This window comes from Chaetodon auriga, chromosome 24 (genome assembly GCF_051107435.1).
Source record: "Chaetodon auriga isolate fChaAug3 chromosome 24, fChaAug3.hap1, whole genome shotgun sequence".
NCBI classification, from domain to species: Eukaryota; Metazoa; Chordata; class Actinopteri; order Chaetodontiformes; family Chaetodontidae; genus Chaetodon; species Chaetodon auriga.
In genome coordinates, this window is record NC_135097.1 from 7,929,190 (window position 1) to 7,947,152 (window position 17,963).

Below are 17,963 nucleotides of genomic sequence, written 5' to 3' on the forward strand. Positions count from 1 at the left end.
CCTCATTTTCTAACCCTATAGGAATCCTCAGAGAGGCCGTTAGGAGCCCTGATACGGATCTTAAAGCATCGGTCCAACCTGTCGTCATGAGTTCTGTTTCCATTTGGGAGATATGGCGTCATAGCCCAGGGGAAATGGTGGAGGTGGTGGTGGTGGTGGTGGTGGTGGGGGTATATTAAGACAGATGGAAGAGCTCCTATTTGTTGGGCAGCCATGTTGTTTTGGTAGCGGCTGTGTCAGTGATTGGCTGCTCCACTGTGTTGGAGCCTGTGATTGAAAATAAAAAGAGAAAAATAGACTCGCTGACTGATGACGGCTCGTTGCTACACTGAGCGAGTCTGCTGGGTTTTTTTATATTCATGAGATCCAAATGTCTTCTTGGGGCCGCACAATCCACGGGGGTCCCTGTAGAAACTGACCTGAAAGGATTCATTTTATTCTGGATTTTGATTATAAATTTCTGCTTTTTAGAGCCAACAAAAATTAGCTTTAGCTTTGCAAACAAAGAAAATCATCAGGGAAAACCTCCATTTCCATCCTCTATGTTGTTGGTTTATATGAACTGTTGATCAGCAAGAACCATTTAAGTCAGGGGAAGCTGATTTATAAAAAGAAATCTCAATCATAGCAATTATTGCTCGATCAAGACAAGAAAAAAAAACACCTATGGCTTTTTGTGTATGCTTTATTTTAAAACCATCAATTAAAAAATATTTTTTAAGTCATAAATCACATTCAACAAATAAGATTTTTAGGACATATTCTGAGCTGAAATTTGTGCAAACAAAATCCAAAATATGTCAACATCATTACCAACATGGATACAGTGCATCATCAGTGTCAATGAATATTGATTAACAGCTGGAAAAATGAACTTTAAGCTGCCAAGCTGCCATTAGTCAACATTTTAAATCCCTAAGCTGTATACAGCTTTTTAGCATCTTTCAGTTCATTGCTTTGGTTCATTGTTCAGTCTCATCGCAGGTGATTTAAGCTAAAAAGATGTGATAAACCCACTATATGCTACCTGATCAACACCAAGAAACAAACACACAGAGTTAGATACTGACTGGTGAAGACAGTGGAGCTGAAAAGCCAAATATTTTTCCCATCTGGAGTTGGTGGAGACCAAAAATGGAGCTAGAAGAGGATGAATGTCAGACTTTTATTCATCGGCTGTCCAGAAACATGACACCAAATGAATGCTCATGTTGCTTCGGAACAGCTGGAGGTGTGAACATAAAAGCGCTAACAAGTTTGTAGCCTATCATTAGGATAATGTTAGCACTAGCAGAAGGTGTAAAGACAGCATGATAGGGAAGCTGAACAACTGGTAAAAGTTCAACCAGTCAAGACCCAAAATGATTCACTTTAATGGATGTTTTTGCACATGAAAACACAACCAAAGTCATGACAACAGCACCAACACAGCAGCTTTAACATTTAAGGTTCAGCAGCAGAGTGCAGGGTCACATCCACACATGTATAATAATACAAACGTGTGTGTGTGTGTGTGTGTCGGGGGAACGGGGGGGGGGGGAGGACAGACAATGTGCGTGTGTGTGTCAGTGCATGCACAATCATGTCTTGGAGGCAAAGTATCTGCCCTTGTGTGTGTGTGTGTGTGTGTGCGTGTGTGCGTGTGTGTGAATGTGAAGCACCTGCTGCGTTGCTGCAGGAAGCACCTGTCAGCGGTCGTCTCCTCGGAGCAGCCTCTGTCGACATGTGGGTTTGATCCTAAAACTCCCCAAACACACACACTTACACAGACACTAACAGACAACTTAAGCCCGCGGCCCGCTCTGCTGCAGGGGGTTATCTGCGGCTTCGTCGGCTTGAAACTGGCAACACACACTTTTCTGAGGCGCCTTGCGGGAGTGTTTTGGAAAACGGCTTCTTCTTCCTCTCTGGTAGTGTGTGTTTGTGAGTGTGAGGTATTATGTTTACAACCTGCTGAGGGGACGCTTTACGAGAGATGACTCCTCCAGCACTGCAGCCAGAGCCAAAGTTCAACTAGACCTCTTGCAAACACACACTCTTATTTTTATCCTCTCATTTCCTTTCTCTCCCTCTCTCCCTCTCTCTCTCTCTCTCTCTCTCTCACACACACACACACACACACACACACACACTTCAAATTTCACTTCACTCTCTTCTTGGACATCTCTTCCTCTCACACTCCAAGCTGTTGTTTCGCACCCAAGAGCTCAAGTCTAAGTTCAGCAAGTTTTACTGTCACACTGTTTTCAGGACACACACACACACACACACACACACACACACACACACACACACACACACAGGGCTTCTGTTAACCTGAGAGGCAGAGGGTCAATCCCTGTGATCCGCAGCCTGCATGCCTTCCATACAGACACGCCGCCGACACAGCAACCTGACTCCCAGCTAGATTAGGACTAATCAAGCATGGCGCAGCTCCGGACAGCAACACCATGACACACACATATATGAACACTGTGCTGCAAACATGTGTGCACCAGTTTCCTGCAAATTATTGCTGAGAGCAATGTTATTTTCAAGAGTAAAATTACCATCACCATCATTTGTCCTGACGCTCACTGGTCCCACTGAAACCTTTCCATATTTATACATATATTTTATTGCTTATTTCCATTTTAAGCAGCTTTATACTTCTATTCAACGACATTTCAGAGGGAAATATTGGACCTTTGACTCCACTTTTTCATACACTATTATTTTGTCAAACTAACATCTATATTTTACAGAAAGTAAACTGACTTGCATTCGCTCAGATCTATGGCTGTTTGCATATGCTAGGTTTTAAAATTAATTATTAATTCATTATAATTAACACAATTCTGATAAATGCAACTCAGACATGCTGCAAAAGTCTGTTAAATTGTAAATAAAGCAGATGCTGAATAACATCCTGATGCATGGGATGATATTATGAGACCAAAATGAGAATTGAGTCGTTTAAATGTTGGGCAGCTCGTATCAGAGGGAAATCTTCGTTGCTCTGTTGCTCCATTGTTGCTTAACCTGAAGGATTTGCATTGGAGAAGCCTGTGATGGTCGAAGGTTTGCACGCTTCTCGTTAGCTTGTGAAATCAGCTCCTCATCGGAAAAGCATTGGAAACTTGAAAAGGTCTTCAGCACAGAACAAGTTTATTTTTCATTTTATTTTTCCAAATGAGTTGTTTTTTCAAATGAGTCAAATATGGAGGAAATAATTTCCACATAAAGAACATTGCTGTGTAATCTTTGTAGACAGTTGGTAAGAACTCGGTGTGTGTGTGTGTGTGTGTGTGTGTGTGTGTGTGTGTGTGTGTGTGTGTGTGTGTTGAACACAGTTTGCGGGCATGTGTCAGCACTCGCTCTGTACACTCTCCTGTAAAAACGTTCCCACCAGCCCCAGGTGTCGACCAGTCGTCTGGTCCGGTCTTCGGTCCCAAAAGTCTGGGACGTGTCAGGCCTTCCTCAGCTTTGTAGTCTGAACCTCATTCTGTCTTTGTAGTCGTCAAGCGGAACTTTATTTTGGCAGCCACCGTGTTAGAGGGGGCAGCTGATTTACGACGCAGAGGCCAACGGGGTGATCCCACCATTTTCTCCCAGTTTGGGACTTGTTCTGGATGTTGTTATGGCGTCCACGCACGGTCCCCGGTCTATTAGCACTGCAGAGCTGGAGTCCAGGATTAGCGATCAAAAGAGTGAGGGGCTGAAGGTTGGTGGGTAACACTAACCCGGCGTGCCCAGGTGGCGCGGTTGAAAAGAGACTCCCATGTGTGCTGTGGATGGGTCGAACACGGGCTGTATGTGTGTGTTGGCCTCCAGCATGGTGTACGTGTGTGTGAATGACTTTTATGGAGCGTACACTTCGGGTGAACTCCGTCTAGTTGGATTTGAACCGTGACCGATTGGATTTCAGGCTCGGGGAGGTGACCCCCGACCTTTTTACAACATCTGCACCCCTGACTTTCCTCAGACGCATTTCAACTTCACGTTCCTCCCTCTGCCACGCAGTCCATCTGCCTGCGGAGCAGCACTGTACCCTGCTGTCCACCACCACTTAAAATCACCTTTTCTTTTACTGCGTTTTCACCTTTGTTCTGCTGCTTTTGGGAGAGTAATAAAAGGCTTGAGTAGAGGTTAAGAAAGGGACACTTTTTAATTGAATTTTCTTCATTTCTCCTGGATTATCCACTCAGTATAACGTACTGCTTTCTAGGAGTCCTGGTTCATATTTGAGACATAAATTATTCAGTGCAGTCTGCTGATCAAACGTTCAGGTGTACAGATTTCAGTTTTATTCACTTCAAATTAACTTGTATTGCACTAAACGTACATGTGAGAGATTTGTTTTCTTAACGGCGGTTTCCAGCTCATGAATGAACTTTGAACCTCAGCTTTTAAGATGAACGATAAGTCCAAAAAGCAGTGAGTCGTTTTCAACTATTACACCAGACTTTACTGTTTTAACACAGGCTGTATGTTTCTTCTACTTTTCCCTGTTAAAGGGAGTTTTTCTTATCTGAGACGAAGGTTTAAGGATAGATAATCTGCTGAGATTATAAAGCCCCTTGAGGCAAATTTAGGATTTTTAATATTGAGCTATAAAGTAAAAATTGACTTAATTGTAGTTTTAAACATTCAAACAGCGATTAATGGCTGACATAGTCGCAGGTCTTTGGTGTTAAAAGTGGAATGAGTCTGTACTCTCTGACAACAAACACTACTTCAGTAAATAAAAAAAAATGTATATTTAATTCTGTGGTCAGTGTTTAGATTTTATACTAAATGTAATTGAAACTGAAAATGTTATAAGTGGGGTTTGCAGAAGTTTAAAAAAAGTGACAAAAATCCACATTTTTATTAATAAATACCTTTATTGTCTCGCAATCCTTTACACGTTTTTTTTTTTTTTCCTTTATTTTCTCACACACTATTTGAATTTCCTTCCAGCCGTGACACTGATGGTGGTCTCACATGTGGGTGGTCTCATCTTCAGCGTCTGTGTCATGTTGCAGAGAGGTCTGGGCTTCAGGGAGGTTGTTGCACTGCAGGTACCAGAAAACCACTTGGACCTGAAACACACATGCGCGCACAGCATGAACACAAAGGAGCAGACATTTCTTAAATACCATTTAACACACCATCCAACACTGAATAAAAACACATTCAAGAGTCAGACTTATTATACAGGAACAGGAATAATTTTACATGTTTTAATTATCATACACTGTGCATCAGATGAAGAGTTGTGTCAAAAATACACATTGTGTCTTATTATTATTATTATTATTATTATTATTATTATTATTATTATTATTATGATTACTTTTAACTTTTTATTGTTCTATTAATTTTTTTTTTCCAACGTAGTTAATTAATTTTAAGGCAGTAACTTAATTGAATAGAATAAATCTGTCCTACTGCATATACATCTGAAGGGTTTTGATTCAAAGAACTAATTATTTCTTAATTATTTTTCTGTGTTGAGGACTGCAGGTACCTTTGAGGACACCGTGGTCATGTCCTCAGTATTTTTATTGGAAATATGGGGACTTTAGCAGTACATTAAAAAAAAAAAGCAATTGGCAGATATTTTATGAGTTCACTCTTGTATTTTTAACATTTAATAATTAATTTCAGTATAGTTAAAAAAAAAATCACAGTGAACTGATTTTAATAAAATATGGCAACCGCAAATAATTTTAAAAATTAGAAATTTCTTATGACTCCAGGTTTTTTCTAAATGTATAAAAATAAAAAAGCAAATGGTTAATTCTCCCCACTGCGGCTGTTTAGAAAGTAAACACTTTATTTTGTCAGAAAATGTGCTAAACTGTAGTTTATTCAGCAGCACTGTTCCTCGCTTCATTCCCACCTGCACCACCACCTCCTGGGAGATATCAACGGTGGGGCCGTCATGCCCCTGCCCAACCACAGGGGGGCGTAAGAGGCTGGGGCCGAACACTGTAGCCAGGTTCATCAGAGTCATCTTGTTGATGTCTTGCTTCTCAGAGACCCTGGAGAAAAACGATCAAAAAGAAAAGTTCAGTGGAGTTATCGCTAAAATCTCCTGTCAACTGATGTGTTGACTCATGTTGTGCTGTTGTCAGATGCGTTGTCAGACCGTTGCAGGTGGTGCAGGAGGTACAGGAAAGTGTGGCGGTTGGGGTCAGGACAGGAGTGCAGCAGGGACACCATGGAGACAAGCCGGGAGTTTACGTCCTGGATGTCTACAGGGGAGATAAAAGCTTCAGTTCACGTGGCTGAGAGGCCATTTCAAGTCTGACAGGGTTGGAGTTGTCTCATAATAATAATTCCAGAGCATTTACAGTTGTGTTAGCCTATTTTCTACTGTACAGTGTCCATACCATCAAAAGTACCCAGAGACGTGTTTTACATTCACCCTGTGCAAGAGTGAGAGTGCAAAGTGTAAGTGTAAAGCTTTGTGTACACAGCGTAACATTTCATGATAATTATCTGTCTATGGCGGCTTTCATCTTGAAAAAAGGTCTGAAGGCGCAACCGAATGTGTACAACTGCCTCAACATGAAGAAAAACAGAGTCCAGTTTAATCCCTCCAGGCTACAGTGAAGGATACGGTCTGTCACATGTCGTCTTGTCTTACCCAGCGCCTTGGCCAGGCTCTGAAACAGCTCGGTGGGCATAACCGGCTCAGGCAGCTCTCTGAAGTACAACTTGAGAACTCCAGAGACGACGTTCACTTCAGCGCTTCTCAGCCTGGTGACGGCTTCACGCAGATCTGACCGGGCAGATGGTAGAGATAATTAGCATCAGTATTGCTGTTTCTTCTTTTCGCACGCTCACTTCCTTCCTTTTAATCAGAAAAGAACGGCTCATCACCGTGCTGAGCAGCGGCAGGCGAGAACTTGAGTCCTTTTATTTTCCACAGCTTGTAATACAAACAATCACACTGCAATACATCGACAGCTATTGTATGGACTGCTGTGAAGGTTTGCACAGACATCCTTCAAAGCACTGCCATGCCTCACCACAGCCCCACAGTCATGTCCCGTTCAGGCAGCTGAGGTGGGCTTTGTTGGAGCACAGTGACCCAGTACCAAGTTTACAAAAACAGCTCCTCCCCCAGATAATGACACGACGTGGACTGCACAAACCAGACAACTGTGCAGCGAAGCCTGATATGTTGGAGAATAACTGTGTGACGTGTTTGATTATGAGTCACTGGCATTGCACACTGGTCTGCTGCTGGTACACGAAACAGGCATACGCTGATGGCAGAGGGGCCCAACTCTGAGACGAGCGCTCTACGTCCTGAGCCACAGGCGCCCTTTCAACATAACAACACATGCCAACAGAAAACAGATGTTTGCCTTCTTACTGCTGTTGAACATAGCCTTGAGCGCGGCGATGTCACTGCTGGATCCTGAAACCCTGTAGATGCCCACCTCGTCCATGCCTCTCCTCTCCAGCTCCTCCACGCAGCAGCGCACCACGTGGGGGACCAGCACTCCCTCCTGTCTGACAGAGAGTCGAAAGCATTGAGAAGAAAACCCACCTCAAGTGTTTCATTTCATTTCAGACTCATCTCTCGTCACACTTCTGCTTCCCCTCACTTCTGAGAGTAGCTGTGCAAAACGGCGCACAAGTGAAATAAACCTCTTTTCAGAGTCTTCCGGGGTCAGTCACTCTCCACAGACCGGCAGGGACTTACTGAGCCACAACTTCAATGGGGACACCGAACACAGGTTGTTGCTGAGCTGCAGAGCTGGGCGGCTCAAGCGGGTGGGGACAGTACTTCAGGGAGAGCGTCACCTCCACCTGTCCAAGGTGTAGAGTCTGTCTCCTCCATCGCTTATTGAGGGTTTTAGACTCCAGCTGAGCAGCATCATATGAGAAAACAGACAGGAGAGCAGGAATCTGATTAGTGTAAAGATTTTTACTCTGAATCTAAAAATATTGAATGTCAGACAGCTTTTTTTTTTTTTTTTATTCTTCACCAGCTAGTCTCAAACTTTATCTGTTAGCAGTTTGGTCATGGGGCAGTTAGCATACAGTCAGTTTATGGCAGATTTATTTGCTCATGAGAGTGAACAAAACATTAAAGCTAAACAAGGAGCTGAAAGATGCTAAAAAGCCCCATAAACCTCAGCAGAACTGCAGCTGTATGATAATTCTCTATGGGTTTATCCCACCTTTCACATTGCATTCAGTCATTTTACCCCCTTCTGATATAAAAATAATGATCAGCGCAGCTTTAATATTTGTAGATTTCTCGATTTTATACTGCTTTAATTTGCAGTTCCCTGTCGTTGGTGCACTTCTGTGTTGTATGTGTTTAACGCCAGGCTTTAAAGCAACTTTTTTCAGGATGATAATACAGCTGAAGCTCAGTCCGTCTTCATACCTGCACAGAAGCTTTGCCCAGGACTGTCTCGTCCTGTCCGTCAGACTGACTCACACAGAGCACCCTCAGGTTTCGTGTCCCGTCCACCTGGAAAGACAGCTCCTGTTTGACAGGAAGAAGGCATTAACACCGACAGTGACAGCAGTGTCCCAGAGCTACAACAGGAGCTTTCATGTCTTATTTTAAGCCTTCTGATCCTGGATACCAGTTGGATTTAGTGTAGATTTTACTGCCGCTGATCATGTTTAAAGCAGATCATGCTCTGGCCACAGTGTCAACTTTATAACCCTCCGTGAGCTGAACAGAAACCTGACATCATGTCGGATGCTGTCTAGACATGAAGACGTCATTCAGCACCCTGGACCGGCTGCTAAATCATCTGCCTGCATGACCATAAGAGGAAGCTGCCACTTTCACTCTTTGCTATATGTTGTTTTCATAACTCTTCTTCATTCAAGTTTGAAGACATTCACTTATTTTATAAAAAAAAAAAAAATAACTCTTACCTGGTCCCAGTGTGGGTTGAGTGTGTGGATTGATGAGTGTGTGTGGGCTTGCTTATCATAAAACTCATAGCCATCCACTTCCACACACACATACACACCTGGAAGAGAGAGACAACCAAATCTTAAGTGACTTTTTGAGCTCTAGTTCATCATTCAGATCGAGGATCTGCTCACTAAATGGCTATTTGGTGTAAATTAAAATATATCATGTTAGACATACAGGCTGGTTGCTGCAGGCCGCAGGCGGAGTGGACGGCCACGCTCAGAGTCCCACATAAAGCCTCCTCGTCCTCAACTGGGGAAAGACACACCAAAAATATCCTGACGCTCGTTGGATTTTAAGCATGAGAAAGGCATAAAGAAAAGATTGCAAAGGTTTGAAAATCATAGCCCACAGAGTCGATGCATTGTGTTTCAGATACAGGATGTCATTCTGTGGTGAGAAAAAGAGGCCGCAAGTCGATAGAGACGGCAGGTGTACCGGCGCTGGAGCTGTGTAACGGCGGCTGCTGGGTCATTCTCAGTTTCACACATGCACTTGTGAGGGTCAGCAGGTCTGGGGGGACAGTTTCTATGTCTGACAAACAACACACAGCAAATACAGGCACCAGTCAGATCACAGAACCACAGTAATCCATGAAAATAACACTTTAAACCTGCCAAAAAGAAGCTTGTTACTAATCCTAGTGCTCCCTCTTTCTATTTGACAATTAACAGACTTTAAGCCTTTTACTTCCACATATCTTTGTTAATATTTTCAGTGGAATTAATATTACATTTGTGCACGAGTTTTTAAATCTGTTGACACAAACTGGTATTGCATCAACAAACCATAAGTAACGATAGAACCAATCGCTATTTTCATTATTTTTTCATCTTTTCTCAATCATCTGGTCATTTGCTCTATACAATGTCAGCAAGATACTTATAATAAAAATGGCCATCATCAGTATCACATTGTTGGTTTTGTCCAAAACCCAAGAGGAACCTGAGAATGTCTGCCATTCTTTCTTTAATCAGTTATCTAAATTGGTACACCAATCACACATGTAGAAGAACCAGGCATAGATAAAGAATAAAGAAAACATCAAAATCATCTTGGATATTTTAAGATACAACGTTCCAGAGTAGCTGCTTCTGCTTCTTAACATAATCCAAGTCAATCGTTTCCTCTTGTGTGTGCTACACTTCCTCATGTGACCTTAGAGGAAGCTCTTTGGGTCTGTCGGCCCAGTAACAGCTGGTGTATGCTGTCACACCAACATCCCACTCAACTCTCACTTTTCTCATAAAACCAGCACAGTGCTGAAGCCTCTGTATCACTGCTCCCTTACAGATGTCTTCAACATCACATTAGTATCACCCCAGTCCCCATATTCTAATCTGCATGTCACTGTTTAAAAAAAAAATAAATCTAAATGTCAAACTACTTGCATGAGATTTCAGCAATAATTTAGCAATTCGAGTGCGTCTGGTACTTATACATGTGGCCCTCAGATTGGCCAACAGCTGTGAACTCACTGTCTGCGGTGAGTTTGTGGATGGCTTCTCTCCATTCTTCAAGTTCATACAGGGAGGAGAGGAGGAGAGTGTGACTCTGCAGGCAGATGAAACAGATTGCTTTATAATTTTAGACGATTATTCAAGACAGAAACCACACTGACAGTATCAGGGTGTGTGAGTGTCTGTATGTGTACCTTGCCACTGGGGCTGTGCAGCTCGAGTCTGTAAACAGGGGAGAGTGTGAGCAGCATCAGCTCCATCTGCTCCATTTTCTTCCTGCTCCGAGCCTCTAAAGAAACGCCCCTGGACCCCTTCTTTACACAAACACAATTTTTTGATTTCACTCATCTGTTAAAAAAGACCGGTCACGCTCTTCTCACTGCATTTGTGTCAAACATACTGCTTTCTGTTGCTGTAGCTGCTGCCTGAGGAGGAACATCTTGGTTCTTATGGTGTGTACGCGAAGGTGTGTGTCTGATGAACGCTCCTGGTCTGCAGCCCAGCGGAGTTTGACCCCGGCGAGAGGCAGATACCAGCTGAACCTGTACTGGTCCTGCTTCCTGGAAGACACACAAACAAAAAGTAAAGGCTCATAAACAGCTAAAAAGAAAATGAAATTCACACTGTACATACATGCATTGCTGCAGCTGCTCATCTCTAAAAATGTAGACCACATCTCCCACAAGCCCAGATGGTTTCTCTTGCTTTACTAACCCTCTGCTCGCATGTTTGAATCTGGTGCACAGCAGGAGGTCAGTGTACAGGAAGAGGTGACGCAGGCTGCGTTCCCCCTCGCTCACATCCACCACAAAGCCGTCACGCATCAGTTGACGCCTCTGGAGTAACACACAAAAAATGTTTACAGAAGTTAGAGCTTCATTGAGGACGGGTGCACATGCAAACAAGTACCTGGTGCACGTTTTGTACATAGTAAGACTCACCACGCCGTGACTGAGCATGACCTCTCGTTTGCACTGTGAACTCTCGTTGACGCCAGACAGGAAGCTGCGAGACAATCTCAGAGCTTCCTGTAAGGATGTGTAATCTCCGTGCTCCTCTGGTGTCGCCTTCAGGACATCCTAAAAGGTCACAGACAGGTAGGTCAGTAGGAAAGTGCCAAGTGAGTGGGAGGGGGGGAAGCAAAAGATCCAGGGTGAGTCCTGGAGGAAAGATGAGCATAATCAGAGAATAACAGCAGCAGCTACTGAGATGAAATAATTGATTAAATATCTCACACGCAGCACTAGTGTGGTCTTGGTTACTCTGTCCAGAGGCCTGTAGAGCAGAGCTGTAGAAACAACAGACAGCAATCAGACACGGTCAGCCAACAAGCTACCGAACAACTTAGGAAACGAAAGGATGTACCTTCAAATGTGTATTTGGTCCGAGTTTTGTCTGAGCCGTTATTATTATTAGACATCATGCTCTGGGAAAAGAGAGATAAAGTGAGACTGGTGAGGACATGCACAGCTTGTCACAGTGGGTGTTCCTCTGGAAGTTCTGTCGTACCTCGGCAAGGGTTCGGAAGCGAGGGTCCGAGTGTGTGCACTTTCGAACAACTTCAACAGCCTCCTCATAGTTTGAAATGAAACCACCATACAGACCGATCTGGTTCACCTGCAGAGCCAAAAAAAAAAACTAAAACAGATGGCTGAATGGAGGGGGGGGGGAGCACAACCCACATTCACACTGAAATAACTGAAAAATGTCTTTCCAAAACGAGACGTCAGCCATTCAATTAATTCAACAGTTTCTCCTGGAAAATGATGAATCTTAGACAGCCTAACACTATTGATCGTTGCGCTGTGGTAGTTGCTGGAACCATGTAAATGTCATTATTTCCACATGTGATTTTTCATAAAACACTGACATTTTGGGCAAGTTTATTTTGTCATTAGATCCACAGTATTGTCATCCAATAGGTGTTTTCACTGATTTGCCTGATCAGGCCTCTTCTCTGAACTACCTGTGCTTGATTGACATCTCCCTCCCTCTCCTGACAGTTTTATTGCAGCTTCTGGGACAACTTAATTGCTCTTGTTAGTACATGTCGTTTGGTGAGCTAACTTAATTACAGCAACGTTCAACCCTGCTCTGACCTGAGCAGAGGTTTAATCAGCTAAAATAACTGGCAACGCCTGTGCAGGAGTGCTGAGACATGACAAGCTACATACTCAGGATTCTATCGTCATACTTGGATCCATTGAGGAAAAAACTTAGCTGCTTTAAATTCAATATTTGAAGAATAAATTTCATCAAAATATAGCAAGATATCTCCAAGTTCCTGCAGTAGCTTTCGTGCTACTGCAGTAACTTGGGTGTTTAACCGCTGGCACGACCACCAGGAAGCAGAAACATGGCAGCTTCAGCATGTGCATGAATCAACTTCCACTGTCTGTCCAGCACACATTATACCCATAAAAAAATACAAGTTCAGCTCAGCCACATGACTGCCAGGAGTGCCTGATTTATTCTACTTCACACACACACATCCCTCACACACTCATGCAGGGGTCGATCAAGAGTGCTGTCCAAGCACAGGTGTTTTATAGGTTGCCATTAGGGGAAATCACTCCCTGTAGGCCGGCCTTCTCAAAGCAGAGCAGGAACACCCACAGGTGGAAGAAATAACATTGACAATGGCTGCACATTTATCAGTTTCAAGTCCCTCCATTGTGTGTGCTGGCTCACTGGAGGCATCAATAATGTCATTAATTAGACCTGTGCTTTCCCTGCCGTGATGAGTCAAATCTACGCTTTGTAATTATGGTTTGATTTATTCGTGGAAAACAATATAAATAAGATGCTGGTTGCAAAAATGTGCACAAAACAAAAAACAGATTTCATTCGAGTATGACAATGAATTTCAATCAATGAATAAACTGTGAAAAATCAAGATGTGATGCATGAAACTGAAAGGAAAGGAGAGCTGTTTAAGGCAGAAAAGCAAGAAATCTTAAATAATTGTTTAATTTTAAATCCATGAAAACTATTTTTGAATTTCTAGTGGCAAAGTTTACAGTATCTGGCTCTTTAGCTGCTAAATGCTCCACTATGTTCACCAGCTAGTCACTAACTGTGTCTGTCAGTTGCTTGGTGACACAGGACACATTAGTTAGTCTTGACACAATAGAGAACTTACCATTTTCAGAAACAGGTCCCCCACCATCAGCTTAAAGCCCGACTGGCTCATCTCTCTCTCCTCACCTGGGCTGGACTTGGCCTGGCAGTGTGCACTCAGACGGGCCTTCAGGCCAGAGTAGAAATTTTGGTGCATGTCTCTGAGCTCAGGCACCTGGTAGAAAACAGTCTGGACCTGCTGAGTGGACAGAACTGGCTGCGAGGTCCCGGCTGAGGCCCGCAGAGCCTTCATGGGCTGGAGAAAGATAAAAGAAGTCAAGCAGTTGAGCTAAAGGCCAACCAGTGTAGGCAAGGCAAGGCAAGCTAAGATGAGAGGTTTTTAGCTATTAATGGAGGTGAGAAGAAGAAGCTGATGTGTTGAAGATGAAAAAAAGTGTGACATTAATGTTTCCGACACCCCCTGAAGCTTCACTCGCATGCCTTTCAGCTGCCTCTGAACTTTGGTACACACCCTCAAACCACTGCTAAATAACACTAAGCATGTACACAGCATGTTAGCACAGAAGGTATGCACAGCGCTCAGTGATACTGTACATGCTGAGCACACAAGAAACTCAGCATTTCCAGACAAAACAGGATTCTCACATCCACTTTTTTTAGAATGTGGAAACACGGGTTTGCTGCTGCTGTTAATAGCCGAGGAAAAGAAAGAAGAAATTCACACAGAAAACACCAAGACACTCCTTATTGCGCCATCACTTCCTGCCTCAAATTTATTTTTACCCTTAAGGCAGGAGTCAAGCCAAATCTGCTGAATTTGAACACATTTTCTGTTCTTATTTACTATCAACGATTCTAAAGATTTCAGCGACAGTTCTTTGACAGTTCTCATCTTTGAGCCACTCCCCTCTGGCAGGAGGCTGCGGTCCATCAGGACCAAAACCTCACGCCACAAGAACAGTTTTTTCCCGTCTGCTGTCAGCCTTACCAACAAGGCCCGGAACCCCCCCTGACACTCTTCACATTCCACCTCGGACTCATTCTGTCACATTGAGTGATATAAATATAACTCTATGCGTTACATTAACGCTCAACTTGGACTTCTTTCTGAAAAACAGAACTGTGTTTCTAACAATAACAGACTTGTGTATATATATTCAAATTGTTATTTTTTATGCTCTTATTTTAGTAGATGTGTCATATTTTAGTAGATGTGTCATGCACCAATTTCACCAGAAAAAATTCCTCGTATGTGTAAAAGCATTCTTGGCAATAAAGCTTTTTCTGATTCTGATTCTGATTCTGATTTTTTCATTAAGGACTAATTTGACATTTTGGGAACTACACTTATTTGCTTTCTTGCCAAGAGTTAAATTAGATTAATGGTTAAGCTAGCAGCTACAGCTAGCAGCCATTTAGCTTAGCTTGACATAAGAACTTGAAACAAGGGGGCAGCAGCGTGCCTGGTTCTGTCAAAACATAACAAACCTAGAAAGCTCAGTAATTAACATGTTTGTTTAATCTGTAAAAAATAAAGGTGAAAAAATAAGTGTGTGATTAGGGTTTGGGTCTTTAGTATTAGCTAGATTTAGCTAGCTATGTGCCAAGCTATTTCTTAGCCTGGAAGAGTTGCTGGGAGACCAGCAGGGAGTCCAGGAAGTTACTGTCCGAGCTGTTTGGCATATTATCCTCCATAAAATGTCAAATTGTTGTTTTCACACTTGAATTTTTGTACAGATTGAACAAACAAGATGTAAGGTGGTTGTACTTGGATAGAGCCATACTATCTGTTTCCACTTGTTTCCTCTCGTCATGTTAAGCCAAGCTAGCCAGCTAATATCTGGCTGTAGGTTCATATTAACTGTAGACATGAGAGTGGCATCAATCTATTGAGAAAAAAAGGGGAACCTGATCTCAGATGGAGAACAATCCATTTGCAGTTTAACAAGGAAGCCGAACAGTGAAGACATCACATGTTAACATGCATGTAATCTTGGTCTGTACGACACAGCAGGCTGACAAACACACATGACCACTGCCCATACTCAGATACAGTAAGAGTAAGCACATGTAAAACAAAGGCATGACCTCCTGTGTTGTCATGTAAAGGAACAGGCAGTCTTTGCAAAGAAAGTTGCTGATTCTCATTACGGCCAAATGATTAAATAAATGATAAAACAGAGGCGTGTCTGATTTTATGTAGGGACAGCAGATCAGCAAAGAAGAAGTTTAACAATAATAATAATCATGTCAACAGAGTTTTTCCCCTTTTTGCAATTTGGTTTATCCCAAAGAATAACATGAGCTAAAATAAGATTTATTTTTTGTCTTTGTGTGTATATTACCATCAGCAGGGCCTCCAGCTCTCTGAGGTAAACCTCCTCGCTCTCCAGGATGCCTTTCAGGACTACAAGCCTCCTCTCCAACATCTCCTCCGGGCTGCATAACGTCTGAATGACAGACATCCGAAGACACGTCAAAATCCACTGAGGTCAGCGTCAAAACCAGTGTCGTGACAATTCATTCAGTAAGCAACACTGCAAATGGTGCAAGAGTTGACTTTTGAAATGGCATCACATAATACTTCTGTTTGGTCTGAGATTCCAGCCGGTAGACTCCGCATGCATATTTTAAATATTTATTCCCCCCAAAAAGTCTGTATGATTTACTTACTGTGTTTCTTTGTCAACTCACCCCAAACATGAGTTATATGTTAAGAAGAAGATGTAAAGAAGTTAAATGAGGAAGTAAAGCCAATGGCGATAAAACAAAAGGGTTAAATTTATGTTGTTTTCACTCTTCTCTGACAAATATTTGAGGTTTAATATTTGAGGATACTGAGGTTTTTTTGTACTACATGGCATTCTTCAAAACTCACTATTCACAACTGGTTATCCAAGAAGTGGGCAGCCCATTAGAGAATACAAGAGATGGTCATCAATGACACCTAGAAGGCATCAATACCTTTCCTCATCTGTAACGTGAAGGCATGTAAACTCACAGGGGTGTCGGGGAAGTCTAAGCTCTCCGAGTGGAGAGGAGAGAGAAAACAGGACACCGCCTCCTCCTGGAAGACATCCTCCTCCAGAACATCAGCCTCCTCTTCGACTGACACACAAACACACACAGAGTGTAATATGCAGCAGCAGGTTTTTATATCAACTAAGTTCCCATATCTGCTTCACCCTTAAATGTGTGAATGTTCCTGAATGACCAGAAAGATAGCAGCTCTATCACTGGTATGACAATTTTAGAGGAGATTTCAATAAGCAGCATGAATGGTTCCACTTTTCGAATTAGTTTCTGTTTTTAGGCTCATCAAATGCTGAAATTTTCCCAAACAGAATATATGCTACTTTACTAATTGACTTTCTTTACATAATAAAACACAATGCCTGGTTCCCTCACCTGGTACATGCTGTGACTCCAGATACTGCGCAGCCTCCTCGTAGACGTCCATCATCAGGGCTCGAAGGTCTTGTCCTCGCAGTGCAGGCTGAGCTCTGGAGACGCTGCCTGTGAACACTCTGGCGACAGAAAACTTCCTCTTTCTGTTAATGGTGCGCAAAAGGGGAAAATACAGCTTCCTGTCTGTGTGAAACCCGGTAAAAGTTGATGAGAAGTGGCACCTGACTTTTTAATGCATTCCCTACAGTTGCACTTCACTTCCTTTAAATGTGTTGATTTCAACATACCGGTTGCAGAGTATTTACCATAAAAACTGATCGTCAGTTATTATGATGAAGGACTGGAATGACGCATAGCTGCTTTATCACATGTAGAGTACAATAACAGTCACTCTCTGTCAATACATTGACAAGGAGCCACAGCTAGTGCAATTCACATAGTGAATAATGAAAAGCTTGCAGCTGAATATTCAATTTTAAAGCAAATATAAACAGTATACAGCACAGTTTACAATATCAACCAATGGAAATCCAATGAACAGTACGAGCTGAACCTGCAAGTATTAAAGTAACCAATAACATGACAACACTGAGAAGTATTTAGCAAAATGTTTGGCAAATATAAATATTTTCAGCAGCCCAAAAATCAAAAACAAAAAGTGTTCATGGAACCAAGAGTGTGTTTTTATAGTACAACGCTGCCCTCTGCAGTTCAACAGGCGCCAACACAGTTTCATATGTGCTCAAGTTTGGATCTTATCTGTTGTTGCTTCAACAGTTCACCATTTCTCTCAGCTCTGTCTTTTCACACTGATTCGACTAATCAAAAGTAACACCACAACACCACCGAGGCTGTCAGATATGGCCACTGCCAATTTGCCACTGCCAGCTGCAGTTTGTGGTATCATCGGGTTTGTGTCGCAAACCCTGTTTTTACTTGTGTGTTGCAAACATTATTAATGTGATCAAACCTGAAAAAGCATCATAAAACATTATTCACTTATATTTAGATTTGTCAGTAAGTTTAAGAGCGCTAGCATGCTCCTTTCTTGTGTTTGAATTGTTGGTGGTGGATCATGTCATCACCTT

At 42.6% G+C, this 17,963-nt stretch overlaps 1 protein-coding gene across 3 annotated transcripts; it reads right to left on the reverse strand.

Annotated features, from left to right (window-relative positions):
• Window positions 1-4,853: 4,853 nt before the first annotated feature.
• On the reverse strand, window positions 4,854-16,977 carry LOC143317156 (active breakpoint cluster region-related protein). Of its 3 annotated transcripts, none has more exons than XM_076725134.1 (22): window positions 16,876-16,977; window positions 16,469-16,575; window positions 15,813-15,917; window positions 13,529-13,762; window positions 11,896-12,003; window positions 11,752-11,812; window positions 11,622-11,674; window positions 11,328-11,465; window positions 11,101-11,222; window positions 10,787-10,946; window positions 10,581-10,700; window positions 10,405-10,480; window positions 9,365-9,460; window positions 9,104-9,178; window positions 8,884-8,981; window positions 8,378-8,479; window positions 7,685-7,848; window positions 7,352-7,491; window positions 6,617-6,751; window positions 6,116-6,221; window positions 5,867-6,008; window positions 4,854-5,063 (listed from the first exon to the last, which is right to left on the reverse strand). In XM_076725134.1, exons 1-22 carry the CDS (start codon window positions 16,928-16,930, stop codon window positions 4,962-4,964), a joined length of 2,499 nt encoding a protein of 832 aa, XP_076581249.1. In that variant the 5' UTR covers window positions 16,931-16,977; the 3' UTR covers window positions 4,854-4,961. The 3 variants fall into 3 exon arrangements, with proteins under 3 accessions (XP_076581249.1, XP_076581250.1, XP_076581251.1); XM_076725135.1 differs by having other exon boundaries at window positions 4,885-5,063; window positions 10,581-10,697; XM_076725136.1 differs by lacking the exons at window positions 4,854-5,063; window positions 5,867-6,008; window positions 6,116-6,221 and having other exon boundaries at window positions 6,652-6,751; window positions 7,352-7,487.
• Between the last annotated feature and the right edge of the window lie 986 nt (window positions 16,978-17,963).

What these genes read in the sequence shown, in the direction of transcription:
- LOC143317156 (XM_076725134.1), bottom strand. Translation starts at nt 16,930, where the DNA reads ATGATGGACGTCTACGAGGAGGCTGCGCAGTATCTGGAGTCACAGCAT. An exon ending in GCTTCCGAACCCTTGCCGAG is followed by an intron (nt 11,813 to 11,895) that starts GTACGACAGAAC and finishes CTCTTTTCCCAG; the next exon opens with AGCATGATGTCTAATAATAA. An exon ending in CAAGGCTATGTTCAACAGCA is followed by an intron (nt 6,752 to 7,351) that starts GTAAGAAGGCAA and finishes CTGCCCGGTCAG; the next exon opens with ATCTGCGTGAAGCCGTCACC.